The sequence below is a fragment of the Lichenostomus cassidix genome, chromosome 2 (assembly GCF_008360975.1).
Source record: "Lichenostomus cassidix isolate B80296 chromosome 2, HeHo_3.0, whole genome shotgun sequence".
Classification (NCBI taxonomy): Eukaryota; Metazoa; Chordata; class Aves; order Passeriformes; family Meliphagidae; genus Lichenostomus; species Lichenostomus cassidix.
In genome coordinates, this window is record NC_139482.1 from 128040653 (window position 1) to 128067017 (window position 26365).

The 26365-nt window shown below is 37.4% G+C and overlaps 1 protein-coding gene and 1 long non-coding RNA gene across 5 annotated transcripts; one reads left to right on the forward strand and one right to left on the reverse strand.

Annotated features, from left to right (window-relative positions):
- Positions 1–1850: 1850 nt before the first annotated feature.
- Positions 1851–4029, reverse strand: LOC146442227 (uncharacterized). The gene is made up of 2 exons (XR_014850193.1): positions 3481–4029; positions 1851–2129 (listed from the first exon to the last, which is right to left on the reverse strand). It is a non-coding gene; the product is annotated as an uncharacterized LOC146442227 (long non-coding RNA).
- A 1038-nt stretch (positions 4030–5067) lies between these two features.
- CIBAR1 (CBY1 interacting BAR domain containing 1) lies at positions 5068–25144 on the forward strand. Of its 4 annotated transcripts, none has more exons than XM_085053210.1 (8): positions 5068–5283; positions 7095–7329; positions 9766–9834; positions 18552–18656; positions 19177–19290; positions 20830–20949; positions 23203–23307; positions 23879–25144. In XM_085053210.1, the coding sequence occupies exons 1-8, from the start codon at positions 5252–5254 to the stop codon at positions 23897–23899; spliced, it is 801 nt and encodes a 266-aa protein (XP_084909336.1). In that variant the 5' UTR covers positions 5068–5251; the 3' UTR covers positions 23900–25144. The 4 variants fall into 4 exon arrangements, with proteins under 4 accessions (XP_084909336.1, XP_084909337.1, XP_084909339.1 ...); XM_085053211.1 differs by having other exon boundaries at positions 23206–23307; XM_085053213.1 differs by adding an exon at positions 14925–15026 and having other exon boundaries at positions 5069–5283; positions 23206–25144.
- The last annotated feature ends 1221 nt before the right edge of the window (positions 25145–26365 follow it).

The following is a 26365-nucleotide window of genomic DNA, read 5'->3' on the forward strand; positions in this document are numbered from 1 at the left end:
GCATTTCACCTGTGAACTGGGTTTGCATAAAAAGCAGCACAGGACCAGAAATGCTTACACAAAGGCAAACAAGGAACCAAACAAAATAATTCCTCTTAGTTTATTTAAAAAAACCACACTAAAAATATTAATTCCTGTACTGAACAAAGACCCTGCTAGTCCAGCATCCTGCCTCTAACAGTGGCTAAAGCTCTTTTACAGAAGTGAGAAAACAACAGGCAAATAAATCATCAAGAGGCTGCTATGCTTCCACCAACACTGACAAAATGGATGACAGAAGGTTATACTGGCCTGAGGGTATTAGCCTAAGGAAACAATGTTTTACTGTTTTTCTAATTATGGTGACAATTTTTTCTCTAACAAACTAACTGATATTTAATTAAGATATCTGAAAGTTGGAATGGAATGTGCATCAGAGAAGGATGGTTCCCAAAAGCTGCCTCTTGTTCCTGAGAAAAGACAGAACTAGGAATAAGAGGTGGTCTAGTTCCTGCATTAAGTAAGGGAATTGCAGACCCAAAGAAATGAAATAGCAGAAAGAGGGTAAGAGTTGCAGAAGGAGAAAACATTTGAAATTATTAAATCTCAGTAATGTCCAATCTGCTAGGAGCTGAACTTTTCTACCAAAATGAATGTTGTTTGACATCCAAGGTCTACAGTGATTGCCTTTCAATACATACAACAGGATTTGATAGCATAGGTGAACATGAAAATGGAATGTTATATAAAAAGTTTAAAGATTGTAAAAAATACTCTGAAGTTACAAACACACTGTGAGAAAAGAAGTAGTAACATGAATATATAGGCAGCTCATCAATTGCATACAGACTTAACCACATAAACTGCAGTGCACAGATGAACCTCTGGACCTGTATGGATCACTTTGTAATTACTATACCATATAAATTAACATCAGCTAACTAAAACAAAAGTTGACTGAACATTCTGTTGGTATTTTACATATCTCCAGGACACACTCAGTGATGAAATTCCAACCCTGAAATATGGCTTTACCTTACTAATGGCTAAGGCATTCCCTAAATATTGTGGAATAAATTCTGTGCCAATTTGTGTTCCTGAAGTTTCCACAGACATGCATATCCTGTTTTTTCTACCCAGCAATGACAGGCAATTCCTCACTGCTGCTGAACACTGCTGGAGTTACATACTGTTGTTCAATATAACAGTACAGAGAATTTACTCAAGCTGATTTAAGTCAGGAGGAGTCTGTTACTTGTCCTCTGGAGGAATATTGGAAAACACTGTCAATTGGATATTTCAGAGCTTTCTTATCTGCAGAATTTGTCATTTATAAGATGTCATCATCTTTAATATGTTAGTCTGGAAACTTACTTAGAGGTAATGAGCAGGAAATTTGGCATTACTTTCAACATAATTCTCCATAATTATTTCTAAATCATAGTACAAAAATATTTTTCCACTCCATGATTTATGCAGCTTGTGCTCTTGTACACGCTGATGACTCAAAATTTCAACAGGCCCTCACGACATTATTTTCAACTTTCTGTGTGCAGCTGGAGCTGGTGGGCCATATATTCCAGGACTATCTACAGCATCATATTAAGAACTATTAAGTCAAACCATGTGTGAAATCAGTATATACGAATTAAATTTTTTAATGTCTATGCCAAGTACAATACTTCAGGACTGAAGCAATTAGTTTGCAATAACTGAAGATGAGCTGTCATTCCTCTTCCATGTCTTACTCCAATGACAAGTACTTCTTTGACTTTAATCACAAGTAACTTTTCCTTATTTTCAGTCTTTTAGCTTCTCATTAAGTGGCAGTCTGTTTCTCATTGACCCATTTGAAGCAAATAGCATTGTACTTCTTTTTGCTATGTTTGTATAGCACCATTCTGCTGTTTATTAAGAATTCCTGGGTATTCTGGAATTTGTTTTGCTTGACCTTTCCTGGGTGATAAAGTCCAAGCATGCTCTAAGCAGCAGAATAGTTTTCAACTTTCAGAGTTCTTAGAATTTCTGAATGAGAGGTCCTGCTGGAGTACAGGTCATTGTGAAGAGACATGACCACCTCAGGAGACCAGGAGATTGTCCAAAAAACTTGTCAATGACTTGTAATCAAGCACTTGAGAGCAGGATAATATCTGAGTACAAAAACAGTGGAAAAAAATAAATTAACAGGATAAGCCTTGCTCTGGTATTTCAATTGTCTGCACATAGGATAAAGTACTTAGATGTAGGTGGAGCTAGGTGAGGAAAAGAATAAAATGGACTGGTATGTCTCAGAAAGTGTGCCACATAACCAACATGCAGGCAGTAGAAACGCCATAACTGAAGGGGAAGTTGGGGAAAAAAATCTCCCTTAAAAAAATCCATCAAGAGACAGATTGTACTGCACCCTAAACAAGCAGTGTGATGCAGTCAGGAGAAGGGTGATAGAGCTGTAATTCAGTCGTAGTTGTGCATAATGAGTAAGATCTAAGAGTGATAAACTTGGATCTTGCTACAGTATGGGGAATTACAGGATTGCACAGTAATAACGGTGACGTCATTAATTGCTGGGTCATTTAGCTGATTAATCAGATTATTAATAGTAGGTGAATTTAACAATAAACACTGAAGACTCTCCTCTCAAGCTTGCAGTTGAGACAAATTAAGACCACCAGGTAACAGCTGACCTCTCACCCTTGCATCCTCTGAAAGATATTTTTGGATTAGATATATTAGTCTGCCAAATTCCTAAGGGCTGTGAACCTTTGGAGTGAATTTTACCACTGATTGCACACACTTGCCTTAAGAAAAACTGGAAATATTTCGTTTTAGCTTAAATTGGTGCAAGCCACTAATTAGATCCTCATTATTTGAAGAATATTTTGTTTTATGTGAATTAAATCTTTTGTTGAAGTGATCTAAATGATCTACTTTCAATAGGAAAAAAAATGATGAAAAGTTAAAAACAAGGTTTTAACTAAATCACTTTCTATTCACATGCTCATGCAAGCCTATAAATTTTTTTTCATGTGTGTGTTGTAGTAGCACTTACCTTCTCCCTGGCTGACATGTGGGGACAACAAACCTTTTGCGGCCCATGGGGGAATGGGAAGAGCAGAACCTCTTGGTCCCCAGACAGGGTCCCCAGCCAAAGGGCCAGAGACATTTCTGCACCATGATCAGGTATGACCTGACCAAGTTATCCATGAGGGCCCTGCCATGAGGGTCCTGGGTGTGGTTTTCCTTGGAGCAGAGGGTCTGTGAGGGGAAGCCCTCCCTTGGTGCTGGGATGCCAAGTGCCCAGGGAGAGTTCCCAGGACTGAGTGCCCCCTCACCACTCTCTCCTAGGTCAGTGACTATTTTCCTTCTGGATATCCCTAAGTGATTCTTTGACCCTTAGACCTTCTGAGTACTCTTGAGTACATTTTGTGTAGTAACATAATCCTAATGGCTACACCAAATTTGTAACCTGTTAAATGTCATGGGACTATCACCATTACCCACCTTGTTCATTACTTTTGCCCATTGGTTTTAGTGGCAAACTAAAGTTTGAGTTTGTTATCTGCACAAAGTTCTTGTCATGTACTTATGTGACAGCATGCTGACCATTGTCCAAGTCCTTAGCTCTCATGGACTGCTGTAATATCAGATGGGTTTGTATTGGACACGGCACAATCACCACTTTCCCCTTCAAGAGTCTTTTCTGCATTAGTCTTGCACAGCATGTGCAGGGACTCTGAGACAGAACCATGGCCACACAGTCCTGAAATCACATTCCCAATACATTATCACTACAAAGAGAGGGCGTTGGGGTTTTGTAATGATTTTTGTTTTGATTTTGTTTTGTTGTTCTTTTTTTTAAGACCGTTTTGGTTCTCCATGGGATTTTCCCATAGCTGCCCAACCTCAACAGCTCTCCCTTAGGTGAAGACAGGCTGGCCAGTTCCTCTGGTACTCCTTGCCACTTTGCCAAGGCTGGACATGCCAAAAAAAAAAAAAAAAAAAAAAAAAAAAACCAAACAAAAAAAAAAAAAAAAAAACAAACAAAAACCAAAAAAACCCAACCAAACAAAACCAAACAAGCAAAAAAAACCCTCAAAAAAAAACCTTTGTAAAAAAGCTCCCTTGGGCAGGCTCAGGGGTGGGGAGCACCTGGATGACTCCACTCACTAGCAGTGTCCCCCAGGGATCAGCACTGGGCCCAGTCCTAGTCAGTATCTTTGCTGATGATCTGGATGAGGGAATCAAATGCACTCTTAATAAATTTGCAGTGGGCATTAAGTTGGGCAGGGATGTTGAAAGGCTCTACAAAGGGACCTGGACAGGCTGGATCAACGGGCCAAGATCAGCTATATGAGGTTCAACAAGGTGAAGTGTCAGGTTCTGCACTTGGGTCACAGCAAGCCCCTGCAGTGCTGCAGGCTGGTGGCAGTGTGGCTGGAAAGCTGCCCAGTGGGAAAGGACACAGGGGTGCTTGTTGACAGCAGCTCAACATGAGCCAGGGTGTGCCCAGGTGGTTGAGAAAGCCAAGGGCATCCTGGCCTGGATCAGCAACAGTGTGGCCAGCAGGACAAGGGCAGTGATTGTCACCCTGTACTCGGCACTGGTGAGGCCACACCTCTAGTGCTGTGTTCAGTTCTGGGCCCCAGACTCACAGACTAATGAGACATTGAGGTGCTGGAGTGAGTCCAGAGAAGGGCAGCTGAGCTGGTGAAAGGTCTGGAGCACAAGTGCTGTGAGGAGCAGCTGAGGGAGCTGAGGGTGGTTAGCCTGGAGAAAAGGAGGCTCAGGGCGCACCTTTGCACTCTGGACATCGCCCTGAGAGGAGGTTGTAGTCAGGCGAGGATCTGTCTCTTGTCCTGGGAAACAAGTGACCATAACAAGAGGACATAGTCTTAAGCTGCAGCAGAAGAGGTTCAGGTTGGACATAAGGAGGAATTTCTTCGCAGGAGGGGTGATTACACACTGGAATCGGCTGCCCAGGGAGGTGGTGGACTCCTGGGTGTTTAAGGCTGGTCGTGGCACTCGGTGCCATGGTCTAGCTGACACGGTGTTCGGTCAGAGGTTGGACCCGATGATCTCCGAGCTCCTTTCCAACGGCACTGATCCCGGGATTCCGGGACAGTGCGGCTCGCCCGGCTCCGCCCGGCCGCGGAGCTGCCGCAGCCCGTCCCTCAGGCTCCGGGCCGGCGGGCGGTGTCCATGGAAACCGCGCGCACGCGGAGCGCCGCCCTCCTTCCCTGCTTCCCGCCGGGCCGCCGCCGCAGTCGCCACCATGATGCTGCTGGGCCGCGGGCTGGACGCCAGGTACGGGGCGCGGAGGGCCGGGGGAGCCCGGGGGCGTTCCGGGGAGGAGGCCCCGCTTCGGGCAGGGTGCCGGGGATGGCGCGGGGTCGGGCAGCGGTGCGGGCCCGGTCCTTCTCAGCGCATCAGCCCTCCGCAGGGGATGGGGCCGCCTCTGCCTTCCTCCGGTAAAGGCCGCAAAACTTTTCCAGGCCTAGCGTGCTATGCAGAGGTGCAGTAAAGATGTGCTGCGGGTATTTATTTGGACTTCTCGCGAATAATTCTGTGGACAATTCTAAGCGGCCACGGTAGTGAGGGGGGAATAAAAACTTTTATACCCCCATATAAGAAAATGTAGTGTTTCGTGCCCCAGAATTAAATACTAGTTGCATGGGTGTACCGTGAGATCTGAATTGTAAAGTGGGTGATTATAGCTTCCTCCTGGAAGGAAACACTTTCTGACTTGAAGACCTTTCAAGAAAATTTAGGAAAGATTCCTTTTACTGAAGATCTTACCAGGTAGTATTCATTGTGAAAAACAGCTTTATTAGTACTTAATGAAATTCTTACTTGCCTGCTCACCTGGTGAAACCTTCCCTATTCAAGTGATTCTGTGCTCCTGCATGTCCCGGAGTAGTGAATAACTTCCTTGGATTTTTTTTAACATTAACGGAATCTCTTTGAACAGTCTTCCAGACAGCTTGCCATGAAGCAACCCAACTGGGTTTTTGCCCAAGGCAGAACTTCTGAAGGTCTGAAGTACTTTTCCTGAAGTAAAGGTGTTCCTCATTTGAATTGACTGCATTGTTGTTCAGTCTCAAAGTACCAAATTTCTTCAAATTTTCTGATCATCATGTGTCCTGATATGAAGTCAGTATTTAAATATCAGCAATATTGGAATAGCTTAAGCATACAAAGGAAGTTTTTAGTTCTGTCCCTTGCCAAGATAGTGATAGAAGTGAATTCTCTTGCTGAGAATTCCAGCACTTCACATCAATAACTTTATGTTAGACCATAGAGACTTCTTAGGACCCAGTATCTGGCCGGTACTGTTGGCTGAATTGTCTTACAGCTGATTCAGTCAGATCAACTACAACTGGCATGAATTCATGCAACCATCAAATAATATAGGAATGTGAAAGCAATGTGAGTTACTGGAATGACTTACCTAGATCATTAATAATGAAACATACAGACATTGGATCAAATAAATTAATTAATGTCGCTTAAAAGAAAATAATTTATTAGTGTGATGAATGTCCTTTCAGTGGTTTTAGAGTTTTCATTTCTTGTGTCCATTCACTCTTCTTTATTTCTTGGTGGTATTTATCCTCTGTAGTGCTGATCAAGAGCAGTTTGGTAACTGTTTGCAATTTAAAGAACATTTAATACCTTTACCAATTTGCCCTCTACTGCCTAATTTCTTCAGCCATTGACTTGACTGTTTAGACAGCAGGCTGTTGCAGGAAGGGGTGGTCTTGGAGAAATCTTATTTGACACTGCAGGTGTTAGCACTGAGTTAGTAATTAATACCAATAGTAGTAGTGAGCTTTTGCATAAATGCAGGAGGAAAACTTCCAAACAGATTTTTGTGGTTTAGGTTTTCCTCTGTTGGATCTTCAGGTGCAAATCTGCTTTTTTTTTTCGTTTGTTATTCATTCATAAATAAGCACATATTACATCAGACTGTTACAATATTCTCTTTTTAAGAATAAATTTCTGCTTTGCACTGAAATGAAATTAAATTATTAATAGTATAATTATATAATTTTTCTTCTGTATGTGTTGTAAACATTTGTGCCCTTTTTTTTCACTTACTTTTCTTTGGTATCCAGGGACAATCAGACTAGACAAATGCAAGATGCTGTTTCAAATGTGGAAAAACATTTTGGTGAATTGTGCCAAATATTTGCTGGATATGTACGTAAAACTGCCAGACTACGAGACAAAGCAGATCTTCTAGTAAATGAAATATATGCATATGCAGCTACAGAGACACCAAACTTAAAAGTTGGACTGAAAAACTTTGCAGATGAATTTTCCAGACTTCAGGATTATCGCCAGGCAGAGGTACAAAATTAAAGCTGTACATGTTGTGTTTGCCATCTGAACTTTTCAGTTACTTATCTATGATTAAAGGGAAATCATTTTCTCTGCAATTGGAAGAGAAGCATAGGAGAAAACACGTCTAAATATATTAGTGTCTGAGCAGGGTAGGCTGCCAAAGCGTTCATCATTTACCCTCCTAACAACTTCAGTGAAAACTGCCTAAAATTAGTCAAGTTGAAGTCAGCAAAACTATCCATCCCTATGAACACTCTAAGTATTTGAGACACAGCAAGTTTTTTTATTGGTCTTAGACTTTGGATTATGAGTTATTGTTAATAAAGTAGTCTTTTTTTGTTGTCTAGCAGCAGCTGAGGCCAAATCAGTAATTTTCCTTTTGCTGAGCTTTGTCAGAAATAGTACGGAAGAGGTGCTGTCAGGGACCACTGTAGATTTTGTAAGTTTGTAGTTGAACACTAGAAGTACAAATGTGATTTGGACCATATGTGACTATATAGCCACATTTCTGCTAGATGAGTGAGAGTGTAAAGAAAGGTGTTTATGCCACTTACACATTTGTGTGTGGTGCCCGTCAAACTGTAACTTACAATGCAGAATTCCAAATACTGAGATAAAAAATCATTCACACGTACTCAAACTAGCTTTTGGAGTACGTATATATTATTAGACAGTATTATCTATTCTTTTAGTAGAACGTAGAAAATTCCTGTTTATGGTTTTGAACAGCTAAGACTTATTATAATTCAAAAAAGAGACTGAAATAGTTGACATTCTTTATGTTTTATGTATAGGACTTTTTATTTTGGAGGGCATTGCAAGTCATCTCTCCATATTAACAAAGTAGGAAAAAAAACCTTTTAAAAGTAGTTAATATGGGAAGCAGAGGGTTTGAAATACAAGAAATATGTGTGGATCTTTAACAATCTATTTAGGGAGGGATTTTTAAGGAGTAATAAGAAACTTAAGGGTGTTATATATACAGCTCTTATACATCTGGCTCCAGCTGAGCCACATGCAGGTCCTTATGCTTCAACTGATGTCATAGCAATAGTCATCTCTGCTAATAGATGAAATTTATATTGTGGACAAAGGTGTATGTGAACTCAGACTGCCTGATCTCTCTGTTTGCATCATTTATTTTGAGGTACATATGTAACAACCTGAGTTTTGCTTCTTTCAATTTTAAATGTGTTTTTAAAAACTGACATTTGGCCTACATCCTCCTGCCATACCTGTCTGCAAACCAGCACTGCCCTGTGAAGGAGAAAAGGCAGAAGCAGCAAAGGAAAAGAGAAGCTTTTAATCTTTAGAAGTCTTTAAATCAAGTTCTCCCTTGCTTCTGAAAACAAAATATATGATCTCAGGTTTGTTTCTTCTGTGCATCAAATCACTTAACAGTTTTCCTGTATGCTGACAAAGCGAGCAAGAACGAATTAGTTTATAAGGATTATTAATTTCTGGTCTTTAGCTGCAGTGCTAGATATATAAATACTGAGGTGTGAGGTACCACAATATGTGGAAGGGTAAGTACGCAAGATGTGCAGGTTATTTGGTACGTCTGTAATGTGTGTTGTTTAGAGCCTTACTGCCATTCTATTCTATTGGCAGCTCAAGTGAAATTGTTTGACAGTATTCTGGTAGACAGTGTAAAGGAGACATGTTTGCTCAGCTGGCACAGATTTTGGCTGACTGGTGACTACCAATGTGGAGGGAACTGTCCCTTCCTAGTAGAGGTACACAGCTTGAACGAATCTGCATGTAACATCGACAGGCCACATGACTCACTCATGGTCCGTAAGTCACTAGCAGATTACGCTGGGGCCACTCAGTTAGTTTTGTCAGATTTGACAAGCAGGTCTTATCCTATTGCCTGTCTGACCATATGTAGCTGTTTTTCTGACCAGGAGAACTGAAACAAAAATACACAACCATTCAACCGTGAGAGCATTTGTGCATTCTATGCACCCTGTTACTGGTATTTTTAGTGCACTCAGTACCACTGATGCTATTTCCATTATTTTTAAGAAGTGTTCCATTTTGTAGAGTATATTTGATAGCAAAGATGGCTTAGTCCATAACCTATCAGTAAGTGTAGAGCAAATACATTGATCTTTAGATAGAAAACTGCAGGGCTCCAAGATGCAATGTTGGATGTATTTAGTGTTTAGTTTGATGTATTCAGAATTTTCCATGTTTCATTTATGCTGATCTAATTAAGAAAAAATTCCACTAGAAGTCACATTGAGCTCTTCAGAAAACAAATTACTTCTTGGATAATATACTTGACTGGTACAAAATTTTTAAAAACTCTTATCCTAATATTTTTTCAGTATATATATAGACTTAATTCCTAATAAGATGAGTCACTATTAATTGTTTCCCATTTCTGTGCACCATAGGTATGGATGATTTTAGTGACCTTGTGATTTCTTTTTGTAGGTTGACAGGCTGGAAGCCAAGGTTGTTGAACCTCTGAAATGTTACGGGACCATAGTGAAACTTAAAAGGGTAGGTTAAACATCTGTTTTCTCACAAGGTACATACATTTCAGTATCCTGGCCATTCAGTTGAAAACTTTTAGTTTATGGGGGAAATGGTTCTGATTTTTCATATTGCAATGATCAGTTCAACTTACGAAGTCAGAAATCTGAACTGAAGCTATATATATGTTGAAGGAAAGAGCTTTGATGTGAAGACAAAGATATTCAGGCTCTTTAAACACAAGCAAATGCTCAGAAAAGTAATTAGTGTGAAACTTCCTGGATAGTGTGAATTCAAGACTTACTTATTTATAAATAATATTATTGTTTGATTTTGATGTTATTATTATTATTACTACTACTACTACCTTGGCTCTCAGTCATCAATATGCTACCTTTATCAGCCTGTCTAACTCTACAGTAATGTTCATCATTTAGAAAACACATTTGAACCTGATAAGTAGGTAGTGGCCTAAATCCCTCTGTTAAGTCATCATGATGATGTGAAGATACACAAAAATCAAAGGTCTTTTCATTCACTATATTTTAGAAAGAGTGTTTATAGGGGTTTGAAGTAATGCCTTACAATATCCTAGAGTTTTTTTCCTCCAGGAGGGATGAGTTTGAGCAAATAATTTTTAATAAGCAGATACTAGCTTATAAGATGAAAGTAGATCTTCATAATACTTGTATCTTATACAGAGAATACCTTAATCCTGTTAACTCAAATCTGTAATTGATGTATACCTCTGTAACATAATCTATATAAATCAAAATATTAAATTATTATTTTTATCATTATTATCTGATGGTATTTTATGTACAAAAATCTTGCAGTGCGTTCATTGTGGTTAATTTGAGTACATTGTGGCATTGCATCTCAAGCAAGCAGTTTTCGTATATTTCTGTTCTGTATCTTTTCCATATGGTGAATTGAGCAGTGTTTGGAAGTTACTGCACTGTTACCTCACTTGGTGATTAGAGAAACAACTGTGAAGGACTTGAGTAGGACTACCCATAGTAACTATAGAGCAGAGGTGTAGGCTGTAGAGCCTAAAACCTGGTATCATAATGGTCACTCTGAAACCCAGTTTGTGAGATCTAGAACTGAGTACTCTGTAGGATATAAATGCTGAGGGTGGAAGACAAGTTTCATCTGTTTGTGGCAGTAGGGTTGCTGAGGAGACACAAAACATTACAGTAGTGCCAGGGGTTTCCAAAGCTTTGAAGACACTGTCTTGAGGTGCACTGCCACTGATAGCTGGTAATGCTGAGGACAGAAGCAACTGAAACTAAATCATTGCTTGCAACAGTGATTGGAATTTCCTGTGGTCTTTGCCTTTCAGATTGTCAGAAAATACTGCATGTTTATTTTAGCTGCAGTAAGGAGTACAAAAGCATTCTTAAACTGTAGATGGGATTAACTATTTTACCAGCTTACCTTTGAACTAAGATAGAGTTCACTAAAGATGTAGGTGATTAAATGGTTATTTTTTTTCCCATTACATTGACCATAAACCTTGGTTAAAACTTCAACTGTCTGGTCTTCAGTTATCTCTAAACAGTGTGACATATTTAGTGACAAAGGAAATTTTGTCACTCATGCAAATCTAGCACATGCTACTAGTTCTTGGACTCCTTTACCTGTAACTACATTAGCTGACTAAGTAAAACCAGGCAGAGTATGTCATTATAGCACTTTCTATAAAGGTGATGTTCTCACTGCTGCTTTTACTTACTGGATCTGTTCCAGGATGTACACTGGAGTATGTCTGTGCTTTATCTAAAAACAACTGTTGCTATTTCTGTGGTGTAAGATACCAATGTCCTGTGCTACTAAATACTTTAAAGAGGCCCAGGTCAATCAGAGTAGTGTTGTGCTTTATCTGCTAATGCAATAAAATTGTTTCATTCTCTTGTTCTGGTTTATGATGCTGAATAGCTACAATGGAAGCTAATAGAATATTCTTGTCCTGTAATGCAGCTTAAATGTAGGATATGAGGATTTCTTTCTGTTTCACTGTTCTGTATATCAATCTTCACTTTTCTGCTTTTTGGCAACTCTGCTCCTGGTTCCTTTTCTTCATGTAAAACAGGACATCATAAAACCAAGGTGATCCACGTGCAGAAGAAAGGATTGATATGCTTTAATAACTTCAGTGACTAAAGCAGGTAACAGTGATGAGGCTCTGCCAGCTCATTGTCTGGTGGATGAACTGTAGCTGTACTTCTGTATGATATGAAATTAGATGGGTGACCAGAGTTCTTACATGTGAGTTGAATTCATAGTTAAAAGCTAGAGGGATGATGAATAATTTTATATTCTCTGTACCTTTTATCTCATTGCCTATTCCATTCCACTCCATTCCATTTTTCCTTGAGTGTAATTAAAGCATATTTTCTAAAAACATGTCAAAGGTTGGTCTAAAGACATTGGAGGTGACTTTAGGACTGTTTGTGGTAGTTAGTGGTTAGTTGATATTTGTGGTGTTTTGTTTTAAATGAAAGACTTCACCTGATCTTTGGTTCTTGTTAGATGCTCCACTGTGATGAAAGAACTCTGTAATGCTCTGGGGTTTTTTTCTGGATGAAGGTATTTAGATGTTAGTAAAACAAATTTTTCAGTCTTTTCTGTTAAGTAATAATGTACACCTTGATTCTTTCACCATAAATTGCATTTTTCCCAGCTTTTTAATATTTTTATTGGGTTTTTTCCTGCACCCTTTTCAGTTTTTCAACATCCTAGACAAAATATGTATGTAACTTTGCCTACTTTTGTACATCCAAATGTTCACCTCTACAACCATAGTAGCACTAATTCTTTGTCGTGCTTTGGCTAGAAGAGAAGTATGTTTCATGCTGGCTGTTGCTACAGAAAACAGAGGTAGAGGAGGGAACAGTTCTGTCCCTATAGGTATTTCCAAAGTCATTGCATGCTAGAAAGAAAATACTGAATTTTTTAATGATGACTCTAGAATTTTACATCCTCAAATACACTTTGCAAGAAAATCAGAACCCTTTTAAGCCACAGTATGAAATTCGACTGTTTTAAATGGGCCTAGAAAGCCAGTGCTGTTAACAGGGCTCAGTCATTAAATAGCACTAAACATGCAGCTGTGACTATTAGATAGAAATCTTTGTTCTGTTTTAAAAAAAAAACACGTTCTTTTCTCTTTCTCTACCTTTAAAATTTAAAGCTCAAAACAATTTTAAAAAATTCTATTATTGCTTTTCTTGCAGACGCATGGTTTTCATAAAGGCAAAAGGCCTTTTCAGCAGTCTTTGACCTTAAAGATGGTAGTAAAACAGCAGTAAAATTAGTTCTGATGGGCTGAAGATGAAGTAGTTTTTATTATCAGAAACCAGCTCTCTGTTCCTAGATGAAGCAAAATGACAGTTATATACAAGGACATACAGACAGACAGTAAGGATGGCACAAGAAGAAACTGCATGTTTTGACCCTGACCTCACGTACAGCCTCATTATTGAAGGAACACACAGCTCTGTAAAACTTGGCAATCTTGTGCTTGTCACTGACTAGTGATCTGATCACAGGATCACAAAACGTCCTGAAAGACACATTCTTGGTTGCATATCCTTCTAAGTGAAGGAGACACACAAGCATTAAAATTGTGAAATCCAAGGAAGGAGCACAGACAACTTCCCTTATAGCTGTTTCTGATAGCTCTAACTCCCTCCATTCTGGAGTAGTAAATAAATGGGAAGTGGTATTTTTAGAGTAAAAGATCATTTGAAATGCATGCCCAGTCCTGCCTCAGATTTTGTTAAGACTTTAGAGTGTATTTCTGCTTGTTCTAAACTACTGCTCCTTTAAACTGGAACCATCAAAATTAGTGTCATTTTCCATACCAGCGTCAGTGGAATGATAAATACTTGACTGGTAGTCTTAGACTCCATGAATGTCAAACAATTTGCAAAACACGGTTTTATAGCATGAAAAATAATTTGAGAAAACTGGTAGATAAACATTTTTAAATTGTCACTGGGCTTCCTAGAAGTACATCCTACTTCTCATTTGGAAATGAGAAGCAAAAATGGTTATCAACAGTTTCTGCCTTTTCTAGATGAGTTAAGCTTTATAATCTCCAGCTGCATCATTACTTGGATGTATTTTGTTTCAAATAAACACTTTACTAAATGCATATATATATAAATATGCAGTTTAACCCTTTAACCTTCTGGTACCTTAAAATCTGTGTAGCACAGAACTATAGAATTGTTTAGATTGAAAAAGACCTGTGTGATGATCAAGTCCAACCATTAGTCCAGCACCACCATGTTCACCAGTAAACTAAGTCCCCAAGTCTCATATCCACACTTTTTTTTGAACCCTTCCAGGAATGGTGATTCCACCAGTTTCCTGGACAGTCTATTCCAATGCCTGACCACAACTCCAGTGGAAAAAAATTTCCTAATATTTCATCTAAACCTCCCCTGATGCAGCTTATATATCCTCATCCTGTTGCTGGTTGCCTGGGAGAAGAGACTGACCCCCACCTGGCTACAGCCTCCTTTCAGGGAGCTGTAGAGAGTGATAAAATCACCTGTGAGTCTCCCCCAGGCTCAACACCCTCAGCTCCCTCAGCTACTCCTCATCAGACTTGTGCTCCAGACCCTTCAGCAGCTCCACTGCCAGCAGTGACAGCAGTTACGTTTTCTTCATAACTTCTGCTTGCTACTCACTGCTGCCTGCTTCGTTTTTTTCTTACTGATGCCACTTTATCTGATGCTGCTCTTTATTTCTAAATACCACTTCTATTCTGTTGCTAAGTCAGGAATGAGTCTGCCTTCTTAATGCTTTGGGAATCTCAGCTTGTGACCGCCTGCTATACTTTTCATGAAAAGCTGTGAATATCTTTTTCTTCGCCACATTTTAAATTATAGCATGTGCTATAGAGAGTTGCGCAAGGTGCTAAACTCGTGGTCCCCACTGACTTCTCTTTCAGAGGATCAATTAACAGGACAAGATCAGTAAAATCTGGATTTTTTCGAAGCAGAAGTTTTGCCCATGTTTTCTAGGCAATGCATGTATGAAGGAAGGCATATTTGCATTATCCTAGATGTATTTCAAACATGTCTAAAACATTTTATTTCCAGGATGATCTTAAAGCAACTTTAGCAGCAAAGAACCGAGAAGCCAAGCAATTATCTCAACTGGAAAAGACACGTCAGCGGAATCCATCAGATCTACACATTATCGTATCCTGCACTTCTAGTTACTATGAGAAATATTTTTAAAATTTCTTAGGAATTCAGTTTAGGAGTTAAACTGTTGTGTTTAGGAAGTAGTAGTAATAATAATGCTCCTTAGAGGGAGGGAGTGTTTCCAACATTGAATCTTTCTTAAACTTTATGATGAGTTACAGATTCTAGTAGCTGCTTTGTTACTTACTTTTGAATTGAAAAGAAACTGAATTATTTGATATGTTTATGCAAGAGAGGTAGGCATAGATTACATCTAGAAATTCAGAAGTTTTTGACAGTAAGTGTAACCAGACAATTTCTTTTTTATTTCTGTGGATTTATTGTTTTTCTCCCTGCCATTCTGGTAATTGTTGTGCTTTCTGGTACCTAGGTGGGATATGAGTTTCCTCCAGCTGCGTGAAAAGAAAAGTTGTTACTCTGTTAGTAGAATACTCAACTAGAGTACTCTTCCTTTCCAAAGACCAGTCACACCCCCCCCCCTCCAGTATACTATTCTGTATTGGAGAGGGAAAAATTAAGCCTCCATCAAACTGAATTAAAATTTCCATTAAAATCTCCTTGATGTTTCAAGTTCTGAAGCAATCAGAATCTAGGGAATGCCAAAATAAGCAGGATCAAAGCAACCCTACCTCAGTCCCTTTATGCTTACATATTATGATACAGGATCTAGGTTCATGATGTGCTGTTCACTTTTCATTACACTCTATCTAGTGTTGGACTCAGGAGTTAAGCAGTCCTATTCTTTGTTGGATTTTATCAACTCTATTGTAGAATCTTCAGGATCTTTCTAGTGACTGGGGCTGTAGAAAAAGTGAAAATGACTATGTTGGTCAAATGCAACGCAGGAGAACTGAATCTTGTTTTTGTCTCTGCCAAAGAATTCCCACTTATTATTAATCAAATCAGTTACATCAAGTGATGACTAATTAGAATTCCTCGTGTAATAAAGACAGACCTGTCAGCTACTGGGTTAGAAATTGAGCTGTGTTGCAAAGTTCTCTTTTGTTGGAATTCAGGAAGTAAATTATAACAGTAAGCTCTTTTCCCCAAAGGGAGCCTGATCCGATTTTTTTCCCTCGAGCTAATTCCCATTTCATTTCAAGAGTATGTCACTTGGCACCTAGTTGATTTCTTCTTGTTTCTTTTCTAAGCTTCTCCCAAATACCCTTCTGTGACTTAGCTTCTTGTAACCACCTGTGTTTTCTGTACTTAAGGCTTTGCCTGAAGAGTTTGTAAAATCTCAGTACAGTCTGATTCTGCACATAGACAAAGGCATCAAATGCTGCATATTTGCATTTTGAACTGATTGACACAAAGTGCATAAAAGTTATTAGGAGCAGGAATGTGTTCATTTGCTTTTGAGGGTGTTTGCAGGTCAACTTTCATTCCTGAGAGAGGCTTGACCACATCAGGGCACAGCAGCTGGGCTGCTGCAGTTTTCTTGAGCAACTGTGTTGTTGCAGCAGTGAACAACTTTGGCCACAGATAGCAAAGGATCTGTACTCAGTCTCATCTTACAAAATGGGGTGTTAGCACAGCTTTCAAAAGAAAACATTACCAGATTTTTAAATATATAAAAGTACATTTTTTTCCTGAAATAGTCTGCCTAGGTTGCCTTCATTTTTTTTTATTCTTTCAAAAATAAAGAACCAAACTCTCAGTCCCAGACAGCTGTCCTGAAATGTTCTGGCCTGGATACTTGAATTATACCAATGCTCTAACAAACTGTACATCTTACAGCCAGAAGCTTCAGACAATATAATAATAGCACTAAACATATAGACATTTTTAAATAACCAAGGTAAATAGTTCACAGTAGAAGTGAAAATTGATACTTCCATGAATATTGATTGTTATGTTGCAATTTTTTCCTTTACTAATATTTTCAGTCACAGGTAAGTGTTCAGAAGAGAAAATATCAAACTGCTGTCGTGCAAACTGTGCAGGCTCTGCGACTTGAGACACTTCATTCTACAACAGAATTCCTCTCCCTAAGCACAAATTATGTGCACAAATTATGGCCAATCTATTTAAAATGTATTGAGAAGATGTATTTGATTATCATAGAAATAACATACAGTATTTATATGTGTATGGGCTGCTTATGCATAATAGCTGCCTTCACTTACAGAGAGTGACTGATTGAACTAATTGAAAATCCACAAAATGTTTTTTCTTACTGTCCTTGGGCAAAATCAAGAAAGAGAGATGAACATGTGACCTTGTGAACTACTAAAGATCATTAGCAATTTCGTTTGCCCAGTAATGGCAGAATTGTGTCTGTGAATTTAAGATGTTTTTGAAAGGAGATTGTTTCAAATTGATAATCCTGTAATATAAAATTAGTAGATTATAATGAGTGAATAGAGCATGCCTTATGCCTTAGGTTTCCATATATGTAACACTAAAAGCTAGATCACAGGAACTGAACCTGTGGTGTCTTTTTCCATTTAAAAAAGAAAAACCTCTCTTAAGTTGCAGTTTTGTAGAAAGGGGAAGAACCCTACCTCTTGATCACAGGGTACAATACATGATCCATATACTACTTTCAAATTTCATGACAAAATAGATTTGTGATGATACTTACTGACTTAGCCTGCAAGTATCACTAGTATATGACATTTGACCCAATAATGCATGGAAAATAACAGAAGTTTAGACCCAAATTTTGTAGACTTCAAGTGCAAGCTCTTGCATCTGTACATCAGTAATTTGTAATACTACACAGTAGTCAGACTTGACATAATCAGAATAGTTTCACTATCTTCCATTAAATGGTAATGAACTTCATAGAAAGTTCATAATTACTTAAAATAGCTATCTAAAATTCTTTTTAACAAAATCAGAAAAACTGGGTATTTATGTGTTAGAAATTGGTTGATGTGTCCCCCTCCCAGTGCCCTGTTGAAGATGTTTTTATAAGATATTTTAATAATACAAAAATATTAAAATTATAAAATACCTGAAATGCCTCTGGATCTCAAAAGTACAGTAACTCTCGCCTGCAGATTGAGATATTTACAGGATAAGCACATTCATTCCGGCTGCTGCTATAACTGTCTATTTAAGTAATTTATAAAAACTTATTAAGATGAGGTTCAGCACACGATACTGGAAAAGATTCTTTCTGGCAGCTTGATCTGCACTTGTAAACAAGGGTGATCTTTCTTGCTCACCAACCATTCTGGCCTTTGCTGGGTTAAGTATCTAAACCCAGTCACTGTTGTCAACAGGGTGTCAGGGCTGGCTCAGTAAAACTATCACAGGATTATTACAGAAAATGAATCAGGGCAGAGGGATTTCCCTAACTGGCTGCAAGTGGTCATTTTTCATGTTTCACATCAAAGTCACAACAGTGTAGAAGGCATCTTCATATGTTTATTAAGCTACAGATTTAAAATACTGTAACACAGATATGTATTGTTTTGAAAACTCACACTTAAATGTTTTCATGGCCATTAGAGCAAATAGCTTTGTATCAAATACAAGACTAATTTCACCTTTGTGTTACTTTACCAGGCTGAAAGTGAACTGCAGAGAGCGACACTGGATGCTACTCGAACAAGTCGGCACTTAGAGGAAACCATTGATAATTTTGAGAAACAGAAGATAAAGGACATCAAAGTATGTGTGCTCACATTTCATCTTGCATAATAAAATTACTGTAGTTAGTTGGGGGCAAGATTAGTAACATTTAGTATTCACTGAAATGCAGATCTCATGGTATTCATGAATACTTCATAATCACAGAATTGTAAATTATAGATATGTATAGAATTTACAGATAACTTATCCCCAACCTGTTATAAAAGACTTTCTTCAAAATAGCAAAAATTCTGACTGACTACATCTTGTGAATACATATTAGAGATTATCAAGACACTTTTCAGTAAGACATTATTCCTAATATGCTTCCTCTTTACTCTTCAAGTATTTATTTAGAATTTATTATTAAATAATAACTGCATAAGTGATAGCCCAGCCAGCCTTTACATTTAATTTCTAAAATTCAGGTCTGACAACTTAAAAGTACTAAGTATCATGCAGTTATTTATGTCATATAAATACCAAACACAGAATGCAATAATTTTTTGAAATGAAAATGTACTTTACTGCATTAAGAAAATCTTTAATTTGCTTTTAGAACATATTTTCTGAATTTATAACTATTGAAATGTTGTTCCATGGGAAAGCTTTAGAGATCTATACTGCTGCCTACCAAAATATCCAAAATATTGATGAAAATGAAGATTTGGAGGTAAGAGTGATTGAGATTTGTGTTTCTGTTTACTTCCTATATAAAAACTGTTTTCACAGTTGGGCTACACATGTCCCACACAGAAAAATGCAACAAATGTTTCAGGTTCCCCAAACTCATGTATACCAAGCTTTTTTTTTTTGCACTTCTTCAGCAAGAGCATGCAGGTTTATAATCTCAAGAGAACACAGAGAGCAACTGCAGAGGCAATCTAATCTTTCCCACAAAACACAAAAAAGAGACTCACAAAATTACCTGCCACTCCATGCTCAGCTAATCATAGTTTTTCAAGAACACCTCTGCACTGAATCTTGCTCTGAAGATGCACACAGAAAAAAATCTTACACTGCAGTGATAAGATGATATAAAGACTAATTACTGCATTAAAGATCTCTATCTAATCTGAATTTTGTTTGCTTGTTTTCATCTTTCAGTCATTTTTTATTAGGCTGTTCTAGAATTAAGAGACATTTGTTATTTACTAAATCAGGTTTTTTGCTTTGTGGCAGTTAACAGCTTCAAGTCACCCTTTCTTTTCTATTTGAATTATAGTCTGTCTTTCCCAAGACATGCTTTTCAGTTCTTTATTTATTCTTAGAGTTTTTCTGGATTTTGGGCCTTTAAATTTAATATCATTGAAATGTGTGTCATGTAGAAATGTTCAGTTTGTCAAGTTAGATAATTTTCAGTCTTTTTTTGTAAATCCTACCAGTCATAATTTTATTTTGTCCATGACATAGCTCAGAACCAAGTTAGCACAAGACTTAAAAAGCCATGATTCTTCAGTGACAGTAACATTTGAGACTACTTGGTAATTTTAATTCATTTAAACTATGCCGTGGCAATTTTGTACTATTCTAATTTCACAATTATAATGTCACATGGCACCAATTCAGAAGTCTCCTTTAAGTCAAAACCTTGTCTTTCACAACCAAATTTCTAATATAATTTTCAATTTCCTATTAATTGGACAATTATTTACTTTTCATAAAAATACTGACCATAATTTACCATCTCCTTGACTTAAAGTCTTGCACAAATAGCTTTACTGGTTATTGAAATAACTTGAAAATATAATGGACGTTATGGTCTCCCCTGTATTCTAAGAGGTTTCCCAGATTTTTCTTGAGGTGTACATCTCCTGTACATTTCAAGTAAAGTTTTTCTGATGCAGTTGTCACCAACAGCAAGAATTTGCTTGTGAAGGGGCTAAGAGTTCATCATTGCAAGAAATGGAGAGCCTGAAGGAGTTGCTGGGATTCATACCTCTAGCTTAGCCTGAAACTCAGCTATATGTTGGTGGGAAACCATTGCAGTTTTCCCTGTGTAAATGCCCTCAAACCTCTGAAGAATGTTTACTTTGACCACATATGTTGATGTGTCTCAGGCTAAGCAAGGATGTTGTTTCAGCTAAAAGTGATCAATCCAGACAACAGTTGATGCACATCTCTAGATCAGAGTCCAATGCAGCATTTCTTCTAGCTTCAGTCTTGGGTTAGCTTGCCAGCATCTAAGTCACAGCTTTCTCCATTTGATTAGGTTTTCCGGAGCTCACTTTATCCACCAGACTACCAGTCTCGCTTAGACATAGTTCGTGCAAATTCCAAGTCCCCCCTGCAAAGAACTGGCTCCCCAAAATCTTCATTGAGAACAGTACCGGTAAGAAAGAAAAATAACATACTAAATCACTATATTAAAGCTCTGTTTAAGATAATCTTTTAACTAATGCACATGGATCCACTGTCTTTACTCAGTTCAGGACCATTAGAAAGGTAAATAAACTTTCAAGGGCATAAATATCATTTTAAGCTCTTAGTAATGCAGTTTTATCATTGAAGGTGGGGGAGTGTGGGAAGTCACTGTGTACCAGATGGAATAAAGTGTGCCAGTAACACAATTCAGGTCTTCTCAGAGGATTTAACATACCATCCTTGAATTTATATTTGGTTCTGTGGACTAACTTTCTGTATTACCTGTATGTTAAAAATCTAAAGTACGCCTTGAGCTTGATTTTTTTCACAAAAAGCTACCTCCTTCATTTTGCACTTAACCTGGCAATTTATCCTCAGTGTTTACAATCTTTTTACACTAACTCTGTAGAACAGCAAAGGATCATTTTAACCATTATTGAAAATGTCTGCATTCAAATGTTCCAACACTAAGACATGAGAATTGCCATTCTTCTGTAGTAGCATCTGCAGCAAAATATGGAGCTGAACTGCTTAAGCAAGGACAGTCATCACCTACATGCAACTCACAGAATTAATTTTTACATAAAATTATGATCAACAAATTATCATATTCCTTTATTATTATTTCTTGCATTAAGTTATGAAAACTCAAATTTTAGTACCGGTATGTTTTAGTTTTTTGGCACAATAACTTGGATTTAAACTGCCTAATTTCTCACTTTGCTTCCCTGATCCAGTTTGGTTCTTAGGGATAGCCATCTTAGCACCACCAATGATAATATTTAATACACTGTGTAATTAATTGCTGCATGATCAGAGGTGTTTGAGTAGTGAGCAGAAAAAAGCCATAAAGCCAAAACACTTATTTCAGGAAAGGGGAGAGCTTTTCTTCAGAAATACGCAAGTTCTGCTGAACAATTTCAGATGCTCTGCACTAGAAAAAAAAACTTGGAAAATTAGTCTATCCCACTGAATTGAAGCTACCATACCAGGCTGAATCTGCAGTATTCCTTAATCTCCAATTACAAATCAGTGCCATTTTTCTTCTTTCACAGAATGAGAGATTGCTGTTTTAGGCATATCAACTCAGGTTAACCCAACTTCATCCAATGATTTAACTCCATTTTCTGTAATGTTCAGGAATTTGTAAGCAAGCATTTGCTTCAAGCTAAATTATGTACTTTGTGAACATCAACAACACTAAGGATTTTTCTGCTTTCGTAAGTTCAATGCCTACGGTTTGCTTTATGCACACACAAAAAAACCCTTATGTTACATACAGGGCTGTATAAATTACAATATCTCAGAAGTCAATTTAATAATGAGCATTTACAGACTTTTAAAATAGGATGCTGCCTAAAAAAAAGGCAAGCTTTGTCTTCAGTACAGAATTTTTATTATATCATTGTATGTGAGGAGACACAGAAAATATGACCAAAATTAGAGCTGCAGATGCCCTTAGAGAACTACTGAACCTGAAATAATTTTTCAAAAGCATTCCAGATGACTTGAATAACTGTCTTTAATGTTCTCTTTCTCATGGGAAGAGAAAAAAAAACCCCATATATCCTTCTTTAAATTGTAAATGTTGCATTGTCTGTGAAGAATATATCTTCAATAGGATTTAGATTGAGCCCTCATTAGAAAAAAGTACAGACTGCAGAATCTCAAATGAGATGAAAGCTTGGCAGCTGGCACTTGTTTTTAACGTTTGATGAACCAAAAAAAGGAGTCACTGAAGGATGTGGTGGGCAAAGAAGTTCATCTATGAATCAAGACTCTTTTAATAAATTTGTCTAATTCATACTTGAAAAAAAATAAAAAGCTTAGAGCAGCATAGTTTTGAGCTTTTATCTGAAGTGGTCTGATGTCTTCAAGATAAGATTAGGCCCTAATATTCATCTTCAGCCTGCTGTTTCAACAGCCAACCCAGGAAAAAGCTGATTTCCATCTTGTTAATTTTTAGCATTAATTGGATCAAAATACCATTTTCCTTATCCTGTAATAGGATTCTTCTAGCTTTTAAAAATCATTACAGTATTTTTATTCTGTGTCATGTGTCTTTCAATTAGCATGCATGTTATGAAGGGTTAATAAATAAACAACTTACCCCCTCCCCTAAAAGAAAACCCTACAAATATTTAGACTGAAAATGCCAACAGAGAATAATTTTTTCTTTGCGGAGAACACTTGATATACTTTTGGTGGATTTTTGTTTTAGCAGATTTCCCGCAGAATGCTAAGAAAAGATGAAGATGATGAAGAGGATGAAGATGAGGATGAGGAAGACGATGATGAGGAGGACGAATTTGATGCTACTAAGGAAGTGAGATAACAAAGCTGTTCTAAGAGGGGTTTTTTTATTAAGGGCAAAAAACCCCTTTACCTAAAGGCTTCCGTATGTAGAATTTAAAATTTCACCAGGGCTGTATATTTAAAATACCAACAGGAGCAAGAATCAGCACTAATTCTAGAGTGCCAGACAAGATATTACCTGTTTCAAAGAATGGAAAGAAATCTGCTCAAAGTGGACAATTTCAGTAGCTAGAAAACAAAGTATTTAAATAGATGCCTGTACTATATTTGCATAGATGTTATATTGTAATCACATTTGCTTACACTTACATGATGAACAGTGTCCAAAAACTGCACTAAGCTTACAAGCAGGTATGAACATTGTTTTCTTGTTACTTTGCCAATATATTACCTCTCTAGCTACACACCTCTTGAATTTAATACGTCCTTTAGCTTATAATTGGGTTTAAACATCCTAAAGTAACTGTAGTAATCAAGAAACTGTTTGCAGCAACAGTCCATTAAAATTTCATTTTGTTAGCCACCCTGGATGGCAGAAGGCAGGGTGAGGTGTATTTTTTTCTTACTTTCATTTTCCTCAGGCTTTCATCAGGCCCAGATGACTTGATTCCTTTACGCATACAGAATGAACACTCACAAATAAGGAGCTGGCCCAGTATCAATGTTTAATGCTGCTTTGCTTTTGAATAAAAGTGCCTTCATGATATAACTAGTGGCTATTTTATGTAGTTGATGTTTATGCTATTAGTTAACATGCTATATAAAGTTCCAGTTTCATGTGTTTAGCTACACGATTCAGTTACTGGTTCCATCAAACATACAAGAAATTACAGATTTTGAGTATAATTTCTTATGCTGTTTGGAGATGGTGGTTATGTGTGGCTTTTTAGCAGTGTATGGTTGTCTGCCAGAAAGCTGCTACCACACTGTTCACCTCCAGCTTTAGTATCTGCTGAAGAACGAATGCAGACCAATTTCAACTTGTCACTGGGAAAACAATTTTAAATTATAACAAAATATTCTTTCAGTTACAGAGATAAACTAGGAAGTGCATTTATACTAGTGATGCTACTGTTGTCCACTGATGCAAAGTATGCAATGCATACCTGTTTTGACATGTAAAAACACAGGTTTTCCAAAAAATTAGTAAGATGAAAATGTAAGTGAAAAAGTCACAATATAGGGTTCTGTTTTAAACCCAGAAAATAATTTTACACCAGAATTACATACTATTGGCATCGAATTACTGTTGCCAAGGAGTAAATACCAATGAGCAAAACTTTTTAAGTATCTAGATAATTAATTCCCATCTATTTCAGCAACTTAGGCATTTCAATAAATAGTTGTACCACAACATCAAAATTTTTGTAATCACCACTTTATCATTTCATGCACAATGAAGTAGTCCATCTCCCAAACAGATAGCTAACTTCATAACAACTTCAGGTTTTCATATAATATACATATATGCAAATAGCTATTATTTGTGTTCTATGCCTGGAGAAAGCAATTCTGAAAAAAAGAGGCAGTTGTGTTTAGATTAATTCCCCCCAAAAGATGAGTAGCTAGGGTACAGAAAGAGATTTTTGTTTTCCCCAGCAGCATCAAATTCATTCTCCCTACATCATAAACAAAGTCAACTTCAGGAATTACAGAAAAACTTCCAGAAAAGAAGTACAGTGTTGGGCAACTTTGTCCTGCATGTGTGATGTCTTAAGTTTGCATGTTGCACAGAAATTGTGACCTTGAAACTATAGATTAAAAGTCCCAAATTAAAATACTTCATAGCCATAATAATTTAGAATGTAATTAAAGAATTAAATAATACCTAAAGATACTTCTGCAAAGATTCTTCTCATGGTACGAGTGCTTACTGCAAGGCTGACTTGCAGTTATTCTATTCGCTCATTTGTATTTTTTATTACTGGCACCTAGATGATGTAGGCTTGTATCCATTCTTGCCAAAACTATTTTGCCACTCTGTTGAACACACTGGCACATTCCTTTGGGATTAAGGGTGCTCATCAGACTGTCCTGTTAGACCTTCCCTAAATGCCTCAAGCTGCTTTGGTAGGTGACCACTATTCCTAGTTTTTGACAACAGAAACAGTTCTCCTTTACATTAGAATTTTTGGACAATGGTAGCAAAAGCAAATTCAGAGAAGGCATAACTAAGGAAACTTGCCATGTTTTATATCAGTATCACAAACTGTAGCATTTCATTTGTTACCCTTTACTATATGGATCATACTTAAAAAGAACAGTATTTCAAGCATGTAATTATAGACAGTCTCTGATTTGTCCTTTGTACTAGGAATACAGTGCATCCAAACCACTAAACATCTGATGTTACAAAACCCTATTATCAGGAAATGCTGTCACCACACTATGCACCAGTACCATCTATTCAGGCAGAATCAGAATATTATGCCCTGTATGGAGAGGCAGGAGGGGACAGACATACACACAGACCCAAAACACCAACCAGATAACAGGTATAAACTAAGAATCAACTGTCCTATTAGCTTTATTATTTAACTGATATACTGGCATCCCTTCCCATGTTTCCTGTGGTTCAGTGCATCTGTACATATTTTGAGGTACAGCTCTCCTCTTTAGAGACCTTGAAAACATATCAGATTAACACAGTTATATACTCTATCTGGCTTTAAATTAAATACAAGTCAGCTACAGGACAAATAAACATTTTGAAATGCCTTAATTATGACTTCTGTTATTACAAATTTTATGATAACTTTTTATATCTTCACTAAGGCGGGGGGGAGTTTACCATCCCAAAAACTAATGGTATCTTATTGGCCATTACTCTTAACTTCTTCTGAAAACAGATAGACTTATTTTCTAAAATACAGTCTCACACTTTACTGGCAAAACAACCTATTAAATTCCCCTACCTTTCCAGCCTCCAAGTTTGAAATCTATTGTGTAGTAGCCAGAAGAACTTTAAAACCAAGAAATCATCTAAAACTGATTGAGAAGTTAGTCATATTCACATTTACAACACAGCTTAGTAGTAAAGATACGAGCAATACTGGCTAACAAAAATA